This window comes from Artibeus jamaicensis, unplaced genomic scaffold (assembly GCF_021234435.1).
Source record: "Artibeus jamaicensis isolate MK-2021 breed Jamaican fruit bat unplaced genomic scaffold, CSHL_Jam_final contig_781, whole genome shotgun sequence".
NCBI lineage: Eukaryota > Metazoa > Chordata > Mammalia > Chiroptera > Phyllostomidae > Artibeus > Artibeus jamaicensis.
In genome coordinates, this window is record NW_026521968.1 from 476,683 (window position 1) to 496,007 (window position 19,325).

The 19,325-nt window shown below is 47.1% G+C and overlaps 1 protein-coding gene across 3 annotated transcripts in view; it reads left to right on the forward strand.

Annotated features, from left to right (window-relative positions):
- The first annotated feature begins 717 nt into the window (after window positions 1-717).
- Window positions 718-19,325, forward strand: part of PMP22 (peripheral myelin protein 22) — a 30,184-nt gene continuing 11,576 nt past the window's right edge. Inside the window, exons 1-3 of one of the 3 annotated variants that reach the window (XM_037154700.2) lie at window positions 718-856; window positions 5,168-5,279; window positions 6,550-6,649. In XM_037154700.2, the coding sequence (XP_037010595.1) occupies window positions 5,202-5,279; window positions 6,550-6,649 (178 nt within the window). In that variant the 5' untranslated portion in view covers window positions 718-856; window positions 5,168-5,201. Of the gene's footprint in view, window positions 857-3,284; window positions 3,461-4,573; window positions 4,776-5,167; window positions 5,280-6,549; window positions 6,650-19,325 lie in introns of those variants that run through there. The other 2 variants (XM_037154698.2, XM_037154699.2) reach the window with 2 other exon arrangements.

Here is a 19,325-nt window from a genome sequence, read left to right on the forward strand (position 1 = left end):
ACAACCCAATAAAAGGCTATGGAAGAAGGCGCTCGAAGCCTTTTTCTCCTCAGAGAAACTGGCCACAGCCCACTCATCCATTCCCAAACAGATCTCATCTTGTCTCAACCATATTCGGGGTCACCATTTACTCATTCACACGTGTCTGTGGCACGGGGGGGGGGGACCTTGCAAAAGTAGTCGCCCCCACAGAAGATCAACATTAAATAATGACTGGGTGGCAGAGACATTTGGTTCTGTGGAGTGTTGTTATGAGAGATAATCTTCACAATGTCTGAGCCCCGTAAAATGATGCTGTTGATTAAAAGTATCTGCCTGTACACATATAACACTATGGATGCAGACCCTTCACATAGTATATTTCATCTTTGCAGAATTCACTGGGAGTGGGGGGTGGGCACAGAGAACTTAGGAGACCTCTTTGCTATTACACAGGCTGGCACCTCCAGCAAGAACAGCCTCAGCATTGCAAGTTAAGGCATACCCAAAGTTCATTTCCTTCTTGATTTCAGTTTCTACATTCCCTGCAGGGCCTCTTGGGATCACTGAGTTCTGGAAAGTGCACAAAGCTGGGCACTGTCCCTTTAAATAGTAGAGGCTGAGACACTCTCAGGCCACCATGACATATTCCAGTGTTGAACCAGCCCCTGAATAACTGGAAGGACGCCTGGTTTGGCTTTCAGTGACAGGGAGCACTACCAGGGAACATCTTGGGCAGCCTGGTTGGAAGCAGCAGGGTTTGGTCTGCCAGTTGCTGGCCTCTCTGCTGCCCTGTGGGGAGAGCCTTGATTTTGCATCTTTTGCATTTGACTACAAACAACACTGCGAGGAGGAAGGGGTAACACTGTTTGGCCTGGTGAGTTTTATTGCAAACTGTGCCTCTGGGTGGTGTGTATTTATGCTTCACAGAGTATTTGTTGCCCAACCCCCCCCTCGCCCCCCCCCACCCCGCGCAAACCACAAATGGAATTGCAGTGGAGACAGTATGTTTGTGTTGAAATTGACTGGGGAGTCAGAGAATTTTTTAAAATCCTAGGTTAGGAGCTGGATAAGCTGGATATGTGTTGAGAATGTCTGAGGGCATCTAGAAAGACCCATACATCAGATCTGAAGGGATAACGGGGACTAGATGCTCCTTCCCTGCTGAGAAACACAGCTTTGCATATACGCCTCGCAGGTGATCTCACAGTGGTAAGCAAGTCAAAGAGAAGCTTTCTCCTGCAGCTGAGCCCTGGCTCACCATGGGTGTGGCAGAGCTTACACCCAGTGCACTACACTGAACAACAGCATTTTGCTCCCCACAACTTTGGGGAGACGGGAGAGCTATGAGGGATGGAGGGGTTCACAGGTTCTGCAGCTCATACTGTGGCTTTGACCTGGCATTGATTAAAACGTTGGATTCAAAAGAAAGCAAGATATGAGCCATGCCTTACAATATGTACACTGTTGTAGGTGTATATACTTCATTTAAAAATTTAGTTGGGGGAAAAATCCTGAGTTAAATATGCTAACATTTGTAAAGTGCTTAGAGTAGTACTGGGTACATATCGACCACATAAATGTTTGTTAAATAAAGTAAATAAAAGTCTAAATGGCATAAAGCAAAGCAGTAATGCTTAGGGCAAACCTCACTATAAAATGACCCGGGGAGAAGAACAAACACTTCTGTTTTTAGTCATGCCACTTGCATGTGCACTTTCAACCAATGGGAGTTTGGAGCTGTTTTGGTCTAGGGGCAGTCAGACTTGCTCCTGAGCTTGTTGTGATGGTTAAATGTGATATCATAATAAGGATGGTGACAAGTTACTGGACACTGGTTCCCTATTATGTTTCAGACACTATGCTTGCTGCTTCACATCTTTTAAAATAGGCACTTTTTGTTGTTTGCAGAGAGAACAGAGAAGCTCAGTGAACTTTAGCTGATTGCCCAAATTCATAAACCCTGAGGAAGCAGGGTAATCAGGCCCTGCTAAGCGCAGGGCCTAATAACTGGACCACACCACCTCTCACAAACCCAGTGTAAAGTCCTGTTAATGTGCCTGTCACATCATGGGCACTGAACACAATTTTTACTAAGATTCTTATTTATAATTTGGTAATATAATATTTTTTTTAAAATACCACATTGGAAAAAATTTTTGAAATAACTTATTTTCATTTAGAGAATATGCAATTAGCAGCTACTTTCAAATAGTAAAATAACGTGAATGTGACTTGAATCCTTTAGAGTAATGAAGTTTTATGACACAGTTCACTAACAGGTAGATGTGTTTTGTGTGTGTGTGTGTGTGTGTGTGTGTGTGTGTGTGTGTGTGAAGTGCATTAGTAGGCAAAGACGTTTAACAAGCATATTCGTGCATCCAGGCTGGCCTTCCGGAGTGTTTTATTTGAATGCATCTTCGCCACGCCCGGAAAGGCTAGCCTCTCTCCCTGTGACGCTGGGCAGACCAAGTTCAGGCAGCTATGAATCAGCTGATTTCCCTGGCTGCTCTTCCCCCACCTCCAATGGCCAACTCCCCACCTCCTGGCAGGGACTCCAGCCCAGCCTGGGAGCCAAGCCAGGCAAACTTTGCCAGGAGCTTACCAGGTTGTGTTCTGGTTTTGCCCAGGCTAGGAGGAGCTGGACCCCAGGACAGGCTGTCTCATAGTTGCCAGGACTCTCCTTCCGCCGACTTATTCTTATCCAAAAAGTGCCCGCTAGATCCTTTCCGTGCCAATCCTAGGAACGCGATGCACTGAACCCGACGCAAGGCCTGCTTGTAGACACTCGTAACAGCCGCGCGGTGCAGATGTGCACTGCGAAGGAGACTGGGCAGGCCGGGTGCTCCAGGCCCTAAGAGGACTGGGACATCTTCTAGGGCTGAAGTGTCAGCGCCCTTCCCCTTCTTCCCCCTGTATAAGAGAAATCCAACCTAGGCCCCCAAGGGAATTCAGTCTGCCTGAGCCCCCTCCCCCCCGAAGCCCAGCGCTGGGCACCCGTGGGGGCGAACTCTGGCTAGATTTCCCACGTGGGCTGAGGGGCCAGAGGGGCCAGTTTATTGGTCAATACTTGGTTTTCACGAACTCAGCGGAGCGAGGGGAAGTGGAGGTGAGAAAACTCAGCTGTCTCCTAGTTTGTTTTGAGTAAAAGTCGCAGCAGTTTTGCAGAGATCAACTTTCTCCTGTGGCGCATTAAAGACCAAGTAACTGTCTCCTGCCCCCACCCGCCACTTTCTGCCCTTTCTCCTCCCTGAGTCCCGCCCTCCTGCACACGCTGACCCAGGGACACACCCTATTGCAGCGACGCAGACAGGGCGTTGTTCCCGTTAAAGGGGATCGGCAGGAGCCTTCCTCTGGCCCCTCGCTTTGCGATCGCAGCCCTGCGGCGCAGCTGTCCCTGGGGACACGAGCAGCCTAGAGAACGCATCGAGTTTGTACCTGAGGCCACTCTGAGGATTGGGGACAGCTATCTCTCTGGGCTGTAAGTGCTTCGGTTCGAAAAGTGGAGGAGGTGGGGGAGAAACATGGGCATCTTCTGTTAATGGTGCCAGAAAGCGTGGAGCAGGCGCAGGCTTGAGGCTGGCCAGGTCCCTGAGCTTTCTGTATCGGGTGCGGGCGAAGAGAACACGGTCTGCCCCGTGTGGTTCCAATGGGGTTTGTAGGGATACAGAGTGGGGTGCCCTGGGGTGTGTAGAACGTAAGGGGCGCGGGTGTTGGGTCAGAATACGGGGCAGGGGAGGAGCAGTTTTCGCCTCGCTGGAATGGAGGCTACTCGGGGACTCATTGGCAAACCAGTGCTCTCCCTAGACCTCCTGGGGTACTGTACTTCCCCACTTTCCAGCTCTATGCCCGACCACTCTTCTCTTGCCGCGCCCGGGCACTAGAAGCCACCGGACTTAATTTAAACCTTCTGGGAGACATCAGAAAACCGTGCTTATGTCTTCTTGTACATTCCTGGACTTCTTTGAATGTGTTGCTTGTGGAGGAGAACGGTGGGGCATGGGACTGGGTACTTTAAAAACAGAATTATGAAACATCTCCCTGGCCCAAGACTCCATCCTGAAATGGTCCCCCAAGACGCAGCTCGTCTCCCAGCTTTACACACAGTCTAACAGGCCATTACGGTCTTCCGTTCCCCAAGGTCTGTAAAATGAGGGGCGAGGACCGCACAACCCCGGATTGATGTTTTGCAGACTGCGGCCCACTGCAATTCTGGGAATCAACCCTCCACCCTCCACCCTCCGCCTCTCCTTCCCACCGGACATTTGCTCCGTTCCATCCATATGGAAGGCTTAGTTCACAAGATACCCTTTAGGACTTAAAACTGTAAGGTTAAAATTGGCTTTTTCATAAAAGAGTTCCTAGTCCCAGGTCTCCTGGACCGGGTAGCAGTATCCCGGCTCCTCCAGCAGCCGGCCCTGTGAAGCCTCGCGGGCAAATAAATGTGCTGCGCCAAGCAGGCAGTGTGGGCCCCGCCCACAGGGGTTGCGGGAGGTCTCGGACTGTGGGCGGGAGGCGCAGGGTCCCAGTACTTCTCTCCGACCATTCTTTCCTCCTCACACTGGGCTGCGCGCTCTCCGGAGCCTCCAGCATCTCTCGGTGGCTGAGCTGGGGCCAGGACGGCTCCCCGGCGTTGGCAGGACCGAGTGGAAACTTGGAGACTCGTGGAATGATGAGCGCGCGGGGATCTGGGAAACCAACTCCCTGCGGCGCGCTCTCCCTCAGACCCGACCCCAGGTGTTCCCAGGCCTCTTGCAGGCATCTGGGCGCCTAGCCCCTCACCCCACCTTCACTGCGTAAGGGATCGGGCGCTCTGTCTGCTTCCCCAAGTTGGGCTGTCTTTGGGAAGCGACCGGGTGGGTGGAGGCGGGCTGTGGCCACTGCTCGCCATTCTGGAAAAACCTCTCCTGCACTGACTTACCACATTTTTTTTCCAAAAGCAAAAGTTGTTCTGTCGCAAGGGGACCTTCCCCCGGCACCCCCACCCCCCCGCCGCCCTGCTGAGTGCTGGGCAAGTATCCAGTGGTCCGCGGCTGCCGCCTCTCGGCCTGCAGTGGGGAGGAAGGAGGGCGGGCGTGGAGCCAGGCGAGGGAAACGCAGGGACCTTCCCCCTCACTGCCCGTCGCCCTGGCTCATGGGTGCCAGTTGGTTGGGCCTCTCACATCTAGCTTCGGCTCTCTCCTGGCAGGCAGAAACTTCGCTGAGCAGAACTTGCCGCCAAAATGCTCCTCCTGTTGCTGAGTATCATTGTTCTCCACGTCGCAGTTCTGGTGCTGCTGTTCGTCTCCACCATCGTCAGCGTGAGTGCCAGTAGGACAGCGGGGGCGGCCGGGCATCCCTCGCTCACCCAGTGCTGGGGCCTCCGGAAGCCCTGATCCCACTGGTGCCCCGTCTAGCTCAGGACAGCGTGGTTATTTGCAGACAAGAAGGCTCAGATGTCCCAGGGCATTTTGCAGTTTCTGGCAATCTGTGCCTTTTCAGTTGTTTTGAGAAAACCGGAACAGATTAAGGGGTAGGAAGGAAGCAATCACTGGACCGGGTTAGCTGCCCAGGCCTCCTTCTAAGTCCAGTAATTGCAGTGGAGGTAAGGGCCCCAAACCTTTATTTGGTATAGTTGCTTAGCGTTTTTTCTTGATGCAGGTTTGTTGAGGAAGTAGAGTATTTATGAAGGTTTGCTTTTTCCAAGTGGCACAGGTCAGATGGGCGGTTTAGTGCACAAAACAGCCTTTAGGACTTAAAGTTGGGAAGTTAAAATAAGCTTTTTCAGAAAAGAAGTCACAGTCCCAGGTCTGCTTTTTTTTATGTGGTCAAAGCACCTTCTTAGACAAACTTCGACTGCGCATGGGCAGGTCAAGAGGATAACTCAGTTACAAAGCCAGCAGCATCAAGTAGATTGGATTGTAAACTTATTTTCTTGGCTGTGAAGATGAAACAACCCTGGGCAGTTAGGTGCTGCGGCTTTAACTTCTTCATATGAGGTGAATTCCAGGCCTGATATTCTTATCTGTTTAAAAGGTTGAGAAATAATTCAGTCCATGAAAAATAATTATGTCCCAGATTTGTGAATTTTATAAGCATCCGAGTTTACCATTTATAAGCATTTTACAACATTCTAATTGTGGCTGACAATCTTGTCAGATTGGTAGGGATTATAAAAAAGGAAATAGGCTCAGAGAGGTGGTGGGTGGGGAATGACACCCGGAAGACCCAGGGAGGAGAGATGGCTCGAGTACAGGGGCCCTGAGTGACTCCTACTATAGTACACACCTCTGCACATAATGGTAAGTTATGCATTTGTGTGTGGTACTTTTCCATTGACAAAGTGCTTTTTACTTGCAAAAACTGTCCTCCTCCCCGACATGATGTTTGAGCCAGGCCAACACCTCTCTCCTTTCTCCAGCATGACTGTGGCCTCTGGCTGGGCAGCACTGGGCAGGGCAAGGGCACGGCAAGGGCAGGCCGGGTGGACAGGTTGATGAGGCTGCTCTTTGCTTTGCCTTCGTCCTCTCCCTCCCCTTTCTGTCACTCCTCACTGCCTCAGCTGATGTATGAATGTCTGGTTCTTTCCAGGAATGGATCGTGGGCAATGGACATGCGACTGACCTCTGGCAGAACTGTAGCACTTCTTCCTCAGGCAGTGTCCGCCACTGTTTCTCATCATCAACAAATGGTGAGACTGGCACTTTGCTCCACAGGCTTGTCCTTATCAGCCTGTGTGTTTGGAAGACATAAGCTTGAAAGTTGTTGCTGGGCTTGGGTGGAATGTGACTGGGGCCATGAATGAAGACAAAAGGAGAGGGGCAGTAGTTTCACTGGCTAAGCTAAGTTCCTTGGTATTATTATTCATTCTCAGTACCTATAGAATGGCCTTGTGCTCCCCATTATTGCTTAGGGTAATGCTTCTTGTGAGTCAAGATCTGTGGACACAGATAAACGATAAAGGAGGCATGATAGCAAACACTGGAGTAACCCCTTGAGACTTTGGTTTGGTGGCTGTCTCACTGCAGAAATGTCCTTTCTCTTCCTGTTGTGGTGACAGTGGGGCTGTCCCAAGAATAGTAGGGCCAGCTTTGGTCCCCTGGGTACCAAACTGCCTCTCTAAGTCTTAGACTCAGTTCATTACTGAGCTATTTGCAAACCCTCAGCTGAACCCAGGAGGGTTATTTACCCAGAAGATGAGAGGGTTTCTCGTCTGTCCTCAGCATCATTGCTTGTGAGATATTGGAAATCAGGCTCTCTTGGATTCAAGTTAAGGGGCTAATTGGCAGTGGAAAAACCTGCTGGATGCCTCAAGTTCTCAGAGGGGAGAGGAGTGCTCAGCAGGGGGCCTTATGGAGGGATGGGGAAAGGCTGAGGTAAATAGGACACATTCCTTCATGGTGGCTGGGCAATGTTTAGTGGCGACATGGACCCTGGAAGGAGCTGCAATGCTTGGTGCTGAGGGCACAGTGAGCCTGACTTGGCATACACCGGTGTTCCAAAGGAAGTGTCCTCATCCTGGAGAAGGCAGTAGGTACAGATATGACAGTGCTTTGCTGACACCCAGGGTTTAAAAGACCAGTAACATATAGGTTTCGATATGGCTGCAGTGACTCATAAATCCAATGTTTCTGTTGAAGATATTATTCCATTTCTTTTACACTCAGTGGAAGAAACCAACTTGGCTCCAGTTCCTCAAAACAGGCAGTGAAGTAGCCCTTATGTCAGGCTTTGCACAATCCAGTTTCTTTGCTGGACTTTGCCTCCTATAGGAGGCAAAGCTGTCGCTGAAGCCTTCCTAAACCTCAATATAAAGAGAAACTGCTGGAATAGTCATTTGGTAGTTTATATGGGGAGAATAGGCAAGGAGTAGAAAACTCTGCTTTTATGTTTCTACTTTCCCAGGGGAAGAAAAGCAAGACCCTGGTACATATTGAAAGAAAAAGTCCTTCATCTTTTGTCTAAGAGCATGAAGGCTATTGAATTAAACCATCCTACAAATTGCATAGTGAGGTTGCATGGTGAGTTGCAAAAGTCACAAGGGCCTGAGAGTCTGAGATAGTACTGCTTGTCCCTAAAACCACTAGAAGCAGTGTCTCCCCCCTTCAGGGGTATCTACTAGCTCGCTACTGACACCTGGTGGTCACAGGTGGTGACACAGTCTGGAAGGCAGGCTTTCCCTGAGGCCAAGCCCTGTCCACCAGCAGTTTCAACGTGGCACTTGGCTGTGAGGGGCCGATATTGAATCCTGGACACTTAGGCCTGGAAGGAGGCAGGTTGGGCAGGCAGCTGGGTTGAAGCCCAGCTGGTTTCAGCAGAAATGAGGTGGCGGAGGAGCAGCCATTTAAATTGTGCTTAAACTGTCTGCAGGAAGGAAAGCAGAATTTGCCTCATGGCCTGTTACTGACCCGCATTCGACATCTGCAGTTTTAAATAGTCATTATTCCATGCTAGAAGCATCTCTCAGAGATGCTTCTTATCTCTCAATTGGCTCTTTATGTGCTAAACACATCTTCTCGGGTTTATTTATGAGGACTTTGGTGTTTCTAGCATGGTTACTTTCTGTGGGGGTCCTGGAGTGTGGATTCTCCTCATCTGTATTCTTAGGGCAGGGCATATTGAGGAACTCTGGACACACCCTTAAATAGACTGGTAGTATTTGGGCTTGGGCTCATATACTAAATTAGAAGTTTCTATTTCAGTGTCCCCGGTCCTCATTATCTCTGATGACATCTTGCTGATGCTTCAGCATGTGTTACAAACTCTGGTGGGGGTGAATCCTCTGGGCTTTTATTGCCTTTTTGATTGGGTTTAACCATTTCTGTGGCAGACAATAGGGTGAAAAATATATAATTTTAAAAAATTTGACTGTCTTTAGAAATGAACTGTATCAGTTGCAAACCATTTACCTTGGTCTGAACTTGCTCTTGCAATATTTGCAACATGATTTTTTTTAACTAAAATCAAAAGTAATTTTGATTTTACTGATAATGATTTATGGAGAACATGTTGCTGGTATGTTCTGTGAAAATACATAGGTTTATATGACTTATTATTTTTTCTGAAGGGCTCATTCTGTGGGGCCATGGCACAGCACCTCTCTGGGAGCTGCCATCACTTTGTTTTTATGTGAAATGCACCCCTTGCTAGGTTAACCATATGGCAAGCAAACAGCTATGTTATATTGTCGGAAGGAGCCATACCAGATCTTTTCCCCAACTTGCCTCTTTATTGGAAGTGGTTTTAGATTTCTTATGAACTGCCCTCAACTCTGCCTGCTCTTCCATATTTAGACTTTACTTACTTTCTGCTCCCATCCTGATTCTGGCTGCCAGTAGAGGCAAAAGAGGTTTACTAGATGCACAAGCATGGTGACCTTGTATTGGAATGCCTTGCAGGCCTAGGGAATCCAAGGACCTAGGAAACAGGCATGTTGCCCTTGATGGTTCTGAGCATCTTGGATCAGTCAGGAGGTCCATAGTGAGGGATAAATCACTGTGAAGGCAGCTTAAGCCAAATGCCCAAGGAGTGGGGGAATGCAGGCAGTGCCAGAGTTCAGGGAAGAAGTGGAAGGGAAGTCTTGTGTCGGAGGTGGAATTTGGTCCATCCTCCAAAGCATGGGTAGAGTTTAAATAAATACAGGCAAAGAGGAGGATATTCCCTATCAAGGCAATGGTGTGGCCTAGAGCAAGGGAAAGCAATGCAGGAGATGTGATTAACCAGCCAGCTAGCATTCCCACTAGGATTCATTGCACACAACAGAACATCTTCAAATGACAGTGGTTTAAATAAGATGGTTTATTTTTCTCTCATTTAAAAGAAGCCTGGAAGGAGGCAATCCCAAGAGAGGTGAGTGAGGCAGTTTCATGAAGTTGTCAGGTGCTTTCTTGCTTATTTCTTTGTCATCTCATGGGTTTGGCCCTCATCCTCATGGACCTAAAAGCTGCTAGAGCTCCAGCCATTTAATTCTTGCTTCAAGTAATAAGGTGGAGAAAGGAGGAGGAGGAGAAGAATGCCTCTCCTTCCCTTTTAAAGAAATATGTCCAGATGGACCACACACTTGTTTTTATCTCGTACTAGAACTTAGTCACACAGCCATGCCTAGTTACCAGGGAGGCTGAGAATGAAGTCATTTGGCCTTGTGAGATGCATGGCTTCTCAATTCACACAAATGTAACAGCTTGCACCTCCCAGTAAGCTGCTTGACACACATCCCTCCTAGGCTTTGACAACCCCTCCCCATATTCAGTCATACTTTTTTACAGTAGCTCTGATGGGTCCCATGCAATTTCAGAGCAGATTTGTGATTCTCAAATATTTTACTGCATCTGGGGCTCCATAGCAGCACCACGTTCACAGTGACCCATATCAGAAACTGTAGCATCCTTAGATGTTTCTCTGTCTTTCTGTCTCCCAACCCCCACCTCCCTAGACATTAATACAGTCTTATTATTTCATGTTGTCTCTTGAATCTTTGTTTTCTTACAATCCACATTGTCTTCTGAACTCCAGACCCATATAGCCAATGACCTACTAGACAGATCCACTGGGATATCTCAGGGGTACCCCAGGCTGATCAGTATCCAACGTCCTCCACCAAACTCACCCTTTGACCATTCCTCATATGTTATTGAGTGCTGCTGCACTGGCCAGCTAGTCCGCCTTGATGTGACTCCTGTCCCGCTTCTCAGAGCCACCATAGGTCCCACAGGCCCATGTCAGTTGCCAGCCCTCCTCACTGGTCAGAGCTACTGTGTGGTCTCCTAACCTGCATGCTCCCTTGTAGCTCATTTTTCATTTGAATTGATGGTGATGTTTTTAAAAATCCAAACCTGAATCTATTACTCTTAAATTAAAACCTTTCAGAGACCCCTAAGTGGTTTTAATCTTCAGATGAAAATCTTTACACAGCCTATAGAAATCTACCTGAATGATCTGTTCCTGTTTACCATGAAATCACATCTCTCTCTCCTTCCTTTCATCTTGGAATTTCAGCCTTATCTAAGTTCCTGGGTCATGAACTTCCTGCCTCAGGATTCCTTCTCTGCCTCTGTTCTTTTGTTCAGAACTACTCACTGAACATCTATCATATACAAGATACCATTTGTAGATATGGAGGATACAAGAGTGAATAAGGGTTTATATTTTCCTGGGTGAAACTGCCAATAAACATGGGTAATTTAGGGCATTTATAGGAACTACAAAGAGAATAAAACAGGGTAATGTGATAAAGTGGGACTGGGGTGGGGCAGGGAGGGAGGCCTCTTGGAAGAGTGGCCCCTAAAGGATCAGAAGTCGGCCTTAGGAGCATCTAAGAGATGGTCCAGGCAGAGGGACCCCCAAAAGCAAGGTCCCTGGGTAGGGATGGCACCTGGCCGAGTTGAGGAGCTGAGGACAGGCTGGAATCATGGAAGCAGAGAGTGAGGGATAGGATATTGGGCTAGCCCCTATGGCCTTCTATACCCAAGTAAGGAGTTTGGTGCATATGGATTTCACTTGACCTGCTCTCTCTTATATGTGTCTCTTAACTCTCTGTTTTGGTCTAAGCTAGAATAATAGTTCAGACCACTTACAAGGCAGAATATATGAGAAATTTTACAAACTAGAATCTCACCAACATAGTTCCAGTGATTATCCTAGGTCATGGATTCTTGGCACTTTGGTTGTGTTCTTTTAATCTGCTGCCTTACTCATTCTCCTCATTAAAATCTTTTCTTTTCACAGTCAGAAAATAGCTATGAGCAGTTTTAGGTTAAGAGGTGAGTACTGAGTAACAGGTTCTCTTTGCCTTAGTTGAGAAAGTGGACTGTCAGGGCATGGCAGGTGGGGCCCATTAGGTAGCATCCACAGTGGACATCCCTCCAGAGACAGGTAAGGCCAGTCCCTGCAGCCTTGGTTTTCAAACTAGTAAGATCTAAGAAGCTCTGTCTGGGATCTGTGAAATGGGGTGCACCAAGCCTTTTCCTCAAGTCCTGAAGGAAGGAGCCCATCTTACTGGTGTCCCTACACCACAGGTGAGTTTCAGATTCACTGCCCCAGGAGTTAACAAACATTTGCCTTGCCCTGAATGAACTAATGTTTTGGTTTCATAGTCTCAGAATTATCCACATTTTAAATCCAAGTGTACATAAGCATTCTCCCATTCCATATTTTATCCATGTGGGCGTGGTATGTCTCAGAATGATCAGAGGGCTGGAGTCCGGCTGCCTTCACTTGAAAGCCTGGAGTTGGAAGGCACAGCCCTGACGTTGGTCTGCCCCTCAGCCTGGCCTTGCTTGACTTCAGAGGATCAAAGGGAGGCAGGGCCCAGATAGAGTTTGTCTTCAGTAAAACCCATCTTCCATTCCCTGTCCCCGCTTACAAAGTCCTCTCTTGTCTCAGAAGAGAGTTAAACTTTTTCATACTGAGATATTAGGCACATGAAATGTGCCTAATTCTTGAACCATTTTCATTTTTATAGAGGAGGCTTGTGTGCAACACAAAAGCATGAAGGAAAAAACTGGGCCTTCCTCCAGTCTGTCCCGATCCTTTGCCGCCTCTTGTGTCTAAAGGCAGCTGTACACATGCACCCCCATATCCCAGCAGTAGCAGGCAGGTCCATTCTGCCACAGACCATGGGACAGAGCCAGGGTCAGGGGCCCAGAAAGGGAGCCCTCATTGCCAGTCCTTCCATGTAAACAACAATGACAAGCTCATGGCCATCAGCAGGCTGTGGGCAGTATCAAATCTATGCTTTGGACTGAAAATTATAAAAAAAAAATCTTGCCAGTCTCAGGAGCCCCCAGCTCTAGTGCTTAGTGGTGGCCTGGTGTCTGTCTCCTACAATTCCAGACTTATCTCGTTTGTTCCTCCAATGGAACTGTCATTTCATCAAGGACATCAAGAGACCATTTCCTCATCTGTGGCTCAGCTTTTGGTCAGGTTTTAGAAAACATGGAAGGCCGTTTGCATTTATGGTTTGTGTTTTGCAACTTAAAAATCTCTGGCACCATGGGCCAGCCCACAGTCTCTGCCCAAGTAGAGGCTCTTGATTCACAGGCCCTCGTCGTCAGTGACAAGGTCCAGAGGTGGAATGTGGTGTTGTAAGGTTGATGTTTCAACCCTTTGACTTTCCCATCCGGTGCTGTAGCCAGAAGCTAATTTGGCATGCTCATTCAGACCTGTGCCTGAACCAGAAGGCCCTTGAAGCTCACAGACTTTGCTTTTCAAAAAACTTAAATGGCATTCCTAGGATTTCATCAGAGTCGAGAAAGCACCCCTTGTGTGATTTCAGGAGCAGGGACTGGCCATGATACAGCCTGAGGGGGAGATATCAGTTTTCAGTGAGAAGGACGTCTGACAGGAAGCCTCTGAGTAGTCCAGTTATTGACACACACACGGACTCCTAATGAAGACATGACCCTGGCAGGTCTCAGGGTCCATCCTTTTGTTCTATCCTACCCACCATTTGACCCTTCTGCAGTATGCCTACCACGTGTTTATCTCACCAAGGCTGGGGAACTCACTACCTTTCAAGAGAACCCCTTTCATGCAAAGAGCTAACAATGTGGTCTATTCACTTATTTTTCAAATTGGGCACACAAAACTAAAAGACCCTGTTCTTGTGGAGCTCAGTGACTTGGGGGAAAATGAGAATATACAAAAATTATAGGGGTGGTAGAAAATGCTCCTCAGGACGTAAATAGGGTGACGGAGTAGAAAGTTGCCCCTGGGGAGGGAGCAGCTAGTCTCCCCCTTTCATAGTCATATGGGTTGAGACTTAAAAGACAGAGGGGGACTGTCATGTGAAGAGCCACAGGATGAAGACTGCTGGGTGGTGGTGGTGGGGGGTGATCGAAGGGCTGAAGCTGTGAAGAAGGAAAGAGCTGATGTGTCTCAGTGGCAGGGCTGGTGGGTGACTGTGCTGGCTGGAGGGCGGTGTGGGGGTAGCCGGAGAGGGAGGGGGTGATTGCTAGGGTCCACAGGCTTTGTTGCTGAGAGGCACAACTGGGGCTCCATTGAAGGGTTTCAAGCAGAAGAGTGGCCTGATTTGGCTTGTGTTTTGCAAGCTTATTCTGGCAGTTATGTTGAGAGTGTGGGATGTGAGCCACACACTTGGATTAGACATTTGTAGCTCAAGGCAGAGGTCTGGGCCGGAAATTCAAATACAGGAACCCCTAGTCTGTATAGGGGGTGTTGCATGTCATGGTACTGAAGAAAATGAGTAGGGGAGCCCATGAGAGGAGAGAGCAGGATGAACGGAGTATGGTCCAGAGTGGAGTCTTGTGCTGCTCCAGTAGTTCACGGGCTACGGGAACAGGTGAGCAGGTGAGATCAGGAACAAGTGGCCAGTGATGTGGGTGGAATGCCAAGAGATGTTGTCAGTTCAGAGATGTCTTTGTTTAACTCAGTCTGTCCCCTCTTTGGTCCAGCCACTTCTGGTTGTCTTTGTTCATGTCTGATGCACCAGACCAGGGCTTTACTTGGGTACATGGCTTGTCCTTAATGAATTAACAACTCTTTAGTGTCCCTGCACTATTTCTTCAAATGTGTGGAGACTCCAGTTTTATCTTCCAGGGGTCTTCCTTTGTCTAGATGGTGCCTCCTTCCCGAAAGGCTTCTCCAGAGCTGCTGAGATTCTTCTGAAGGCCTGCTGTGTAGGGCTTGCCTCTGGAGGGCAGGCAGGAGCATGCCCCACCCCTCTGAGCTGAGGCTGGTTGGCTTGGCAAGTTGATAAGCAGGGAATTGGGTTATCTCTTTTCCTTGAGCACACCTTTTTTCCTCTTCACTCTCTACCTTTTGTGGATTCTAAGCATCAAGAAAGTCAGTAGCATCATTTAGTTTATTAGATTTCAAACATACTGTTGAACTTCTCAGTACCCGCAGTGTGTTGTAGTGGAAACCCCAGTAGACTGGGCATGAGAAGTCCAATGTCCTCATGCCCATTCTGCACTGGGGCTGCTTCTGAAAAAACTGGGAAACTAGGGCAGGAGCGCTGGCAGCCTAAAAGAATGGGCTTGGAGGTAGGACCTGGAGTTGGTGCTCACACCCATGAGTCCTGGGGTCTCTTCCCATTCAGGATGTAGTTGGGACACTCGGGGATCCTTTGTGGAGGCAGCCATTGAGCTGGGCCATGGAAATTGAGTACAGCTTAGGTGTGGGGAGGAGAGAAAGGTGTTGGTTGTGCTTGGGGAGGAACATGTCAGGGGTTTACTGTGACTGGTTGATGGGGCTGTATTAATTCTAGCTCTTAGTTTGCATGGTGCTTGGCCTTTTTCATACATTAGGAAAAGAAGAGGGGGCTTCTGATTAATTTTATATGGAGAAGGCCTTCTAAACACAAACATCTTGAAAGCATCTCATAACCCCCTGTGCATTCTGCATTAGTACAGCCTGTTGCTGGGCAATTAAGTGTCTTTCATGTCTTCACTGTCATTTTCTGTGGTCAAACCCAGCATTTCCAAGTGAGCTATTCTAAAAAAAAATCTGATAAATGTAAAAGTTAAGCAGGCTCTCCCACCTCCGCCCAATGGCAAAACTGCTTTATTATTTCATTGTTCATTGTAATGTCCAAAGACACTTGACCACGGAACCCACTCCCTCTGTTTGTCCTCCAACAACAGTTCTTTGGGAAACACAACCTAACCTGATCTTTCTGTTACTATAGAATTTTCCAACAGGGAATAAAATAAGTCTTAATTATCAAGTAACTTCAGGTATCTCAGTGGTGGCATTATATTTCAGTTTCGAGTTCAAGGATTAGTTATCAGAACAAGACTGTTGGTGTCAAACCACAAATACAAATTAGACTCTGAAAAACTGATTCCTGTGCCTAACAGGAAGACTCTTAACTGAGTACAGTTAATTGGATGATTATATCAGGTTTAGCCGAAACATCTGGACATGAAGATGCCTTCCACCTACTGAGCAGTTTGTGTTTGCAAGCTGCCAGCCACAAGTTTTGTGCTAGTTCAAATGGCCCCCATGGTGATGTGGTAACAGAGCCTCTTGTGTGGCTTCCCTATCATTGTGAGCTCCAGGTCCATGCCTGTGGGCTGAAGGCACACCGATATTGTAGCTTTCCATGGGAGCTTGCATTCTGCAAGGGCCCCAGCAAAGCTGGCTTGAGACTTGAATCCTATTTCAAAGCCAGCAGCTGGTCTGGATGGGGAGGAAGCTGCAAGTCCTGAGGGAAAAGCATGCTGGGCCCTGCACATGTTCCAGCTGGTGGGCGAAGCCAAGTGTAGAGGCCACATTGTTTAGGGTGGAGGCCTCTCGGCCAGCCAACTATGTCTGGAATGACATTCCCACTGAGAAGTAAGGAATATGGGGATCTGTGGGAGGGCAGTGGGTAGAGAGGGTGAGGTTACTGGCCAAGCCTGGTGAGTCATGTGCTTCTGAGGACAGCCCAGCATTTGCATACATGCAGTTCTGCCTCTTGCAGCTGGGCTCATCCCCTCTTGTGGCCTCTCTCCTCAGGGCTTGTTTCCCCCATGGCCCCTTCAAACTTATTTTCTGACTGTTCTGTAACCTCCTCTCTTTTACTTTCAAGAAAACCCATTCCCTTAATTGAGTCGTAAAGCTTTCAGGAATTGACCAGAATGGGACGGGAGGCGCTTCAAGAGCAAGGGCGGGGGGTGGCTCCATGCCAGTGAGGAAAGACACAGAAGGATCTGGAAGAACTGAACTGGTACATTTAAAGGTGCCTCATCTTTTCTGGGTCCTTAATTTACTAGAGTATAAGCCCCAGGCTAAGAATACAGCTGAGGGGGCAGATATATTTCTTTCATTGCCTAGCTGCCAGCAACGGGAATCTGACCTTGAAGTGAGCTTGGATCATTGTGTCACTCAACCTTCCCCTTATCCTCTGGGGAGCTGGGTCTGCCTGCAGCCACGGCCTGTGCAGAAGCTGGCAGCATCTCTTTCTCCTGACATTCTCATTGGAACAATGGGTCTGTAAAGAGTTGTAGGGCTTTTCATTCCTGTGCTCAGCACCAAGGTTGGGGATGAAAACACTGCCCTGAGTGGAGCCTGGAGGAGTAGGCACTGGCCATGGGCCCTGCTGGTAACTGCAAACTTATCCCTGGGGCTTGGGCTGTTGGCTTCACATTAAGTTTGCTCTTATCAAACAGGTTTGGGATTGACAGTGTCTCCATGGCATCTGACTCTAATAATTCTTTTCTGCTTGTCTGATTTGTTGGGGTATAGCAGAGGTTGGCAAATTGTAGCCTGCAGCCTGATTTTATAAATAAGATTTTATTAAATGGATGGACCATACCCATTCATTTACATATAAGGCAATTTTGTGCTAAAATAGCAAAGTTGAATGCTGCCTGAGACCATGTTATCTGCCAAGCCTAAAATATTTACAGTCTGACTCTTCACAAATAATTTGCCCACTGCTATGGTGAAGATTAAATATGAATTGATGTAAAAGTACCAAAATACTTTTGGGATTCTGGTTGGTGTCCTAATAATATGGTTTATGTAAACATGGCATCCCTATTCTTCCATCACTTGGAGTGGCCTACAGGGAGAGGCCCCAAAAGCCATACCTTGGAACAGTCTGTAAATGCCGTTTACCCTGGCCCTGAACACCAGTCAGACCCATATCGTCCTTCAACAGAGCTCTCACAACAACTCCCCTATTTGACTAAGACAACAACCCTGTGACATAGTATCTCCTGCTAGAGAAGAGGGGGTCAAGGCTAGAAATGCATTAAGTAGCAAGTTAAAAGTGGGATCAGCAGAACTAGGTAGCCAAAGCCAAGGCAGGTTCACATACTCTCGCGTGGGATCACCTGCCACACCTGGAGTGTGGGGTGTCTCTCCTTCATTGCTGTTTGCCTGGGTCTATTCCAACTTGGATGCGAGATTCTGGCTCTGGAACAGTGTCCTCTGAACCTCGATATGTTCTGGGGCCTTGTGGGCTTCCCTTTGGAACAATACCAACTGGGCTGTGGGATATTAAGCCAGCCACTTGGGGCTGGACTGGCAGCAGCTTCCTCCTGGCTCTCCCTGCTTTTCCCTCTCTGCCCTGTGTAGCTTTTGAATGGACAGCAGTTAAGGGAAAGAAGAACCCTCTACTCTTTGCATGTGAAACCCAGTCCTGCCCAAATTCCAGTAGTTCATTGAGTTTTGGAATCCTAACTTATTGTTCACTGCCATATCTTCTTTACTTTGTAGTCTTTTAAATTGGCTGTAATTGTTTGACTAAGAAATGAAAATATTTCCCTTATTACAAATTAATCAAATACTGTAGATCTAAGGAAAGGCCTTCTGAACCAAACTCTCCTTCATTCCAGCTCCAGTTCCTGGTGGTAGCCCTTGATGTTAATGTAGCATGCCTTTGGCTCTTTGTTGAATGCACATACACACATTCATGCATGTGTATGTGTATATACACATAGAGTTATTTGTTGTGTATTTACATAATGACATTATGTTGTGTGTGTATGCCTTCCTCTTTTCATTGTCTTGGAAATCTTTCAAAGGTTGTTCATTTTCTAACTCATGATTTTTTAACCACTGTAAAAATATACCCTAATTTATTTTCACTCATAGGAATGATATTACAATGAATATTCTTATTCATTTCTCTTTGAGTCTATGTGTAAGTATTTATCCAAAATACAGTGATTAAATTGTGGAGTCATGGGAGTTTAAAATTTTAAATATATTTTGTCAACTTGCTGATTTCAAAAAGATCATTATATTATAATTTGTGTGAACAGTATATAGAGGTATCTGTCACACACGCTACTCTGTTGATATCAATTCTTTTGTCAATTTTTGGTGGATAAACATTGATACCACATTCCTTGTGGATTTTACTTGCATTTTCTTGGTTACTAGTGAGGCTGAGTACCTTTAAATATGTCTGTTGGCTATTCATATTTCTCTTTTGTGAATCACATGTCTACATGACTTTGTAATTCTACACTTAGCTCTTTGATGCATTTGGAGTTGAATTTTGTCAATGATGTGAGCTACAGACCTAATTTTATTTTTTGAGAAATAGATCACCAACACTAGTTATTTGTTTGTTTTGTTCTTTTCCCAATAATTTCTATGCTGTGTTTATTGTTTACTAAACTCACATGTATACTTCCAAAGTATTCATTCTGTCTCATTATTTTTTATTTCATGACTAATACCACATTGTTGGAATTGCTGAGACTTTATCAAATAAATACAATATACACTTTGTGTATCTATATGCCTGACATCTGGCAGGTGACATCCTGACTCATTGGTTATGTTTGTTTATTTGTCTGTTTTTGGTCTCTGCCGTTGTGGTTGGTTCAAATTTTTTCTAGGCTATTAGTGCTCATTGTTTTTAGATGAATTTTTGACACATTTGTCAAGGTTTAGTTGAGGTATTCATT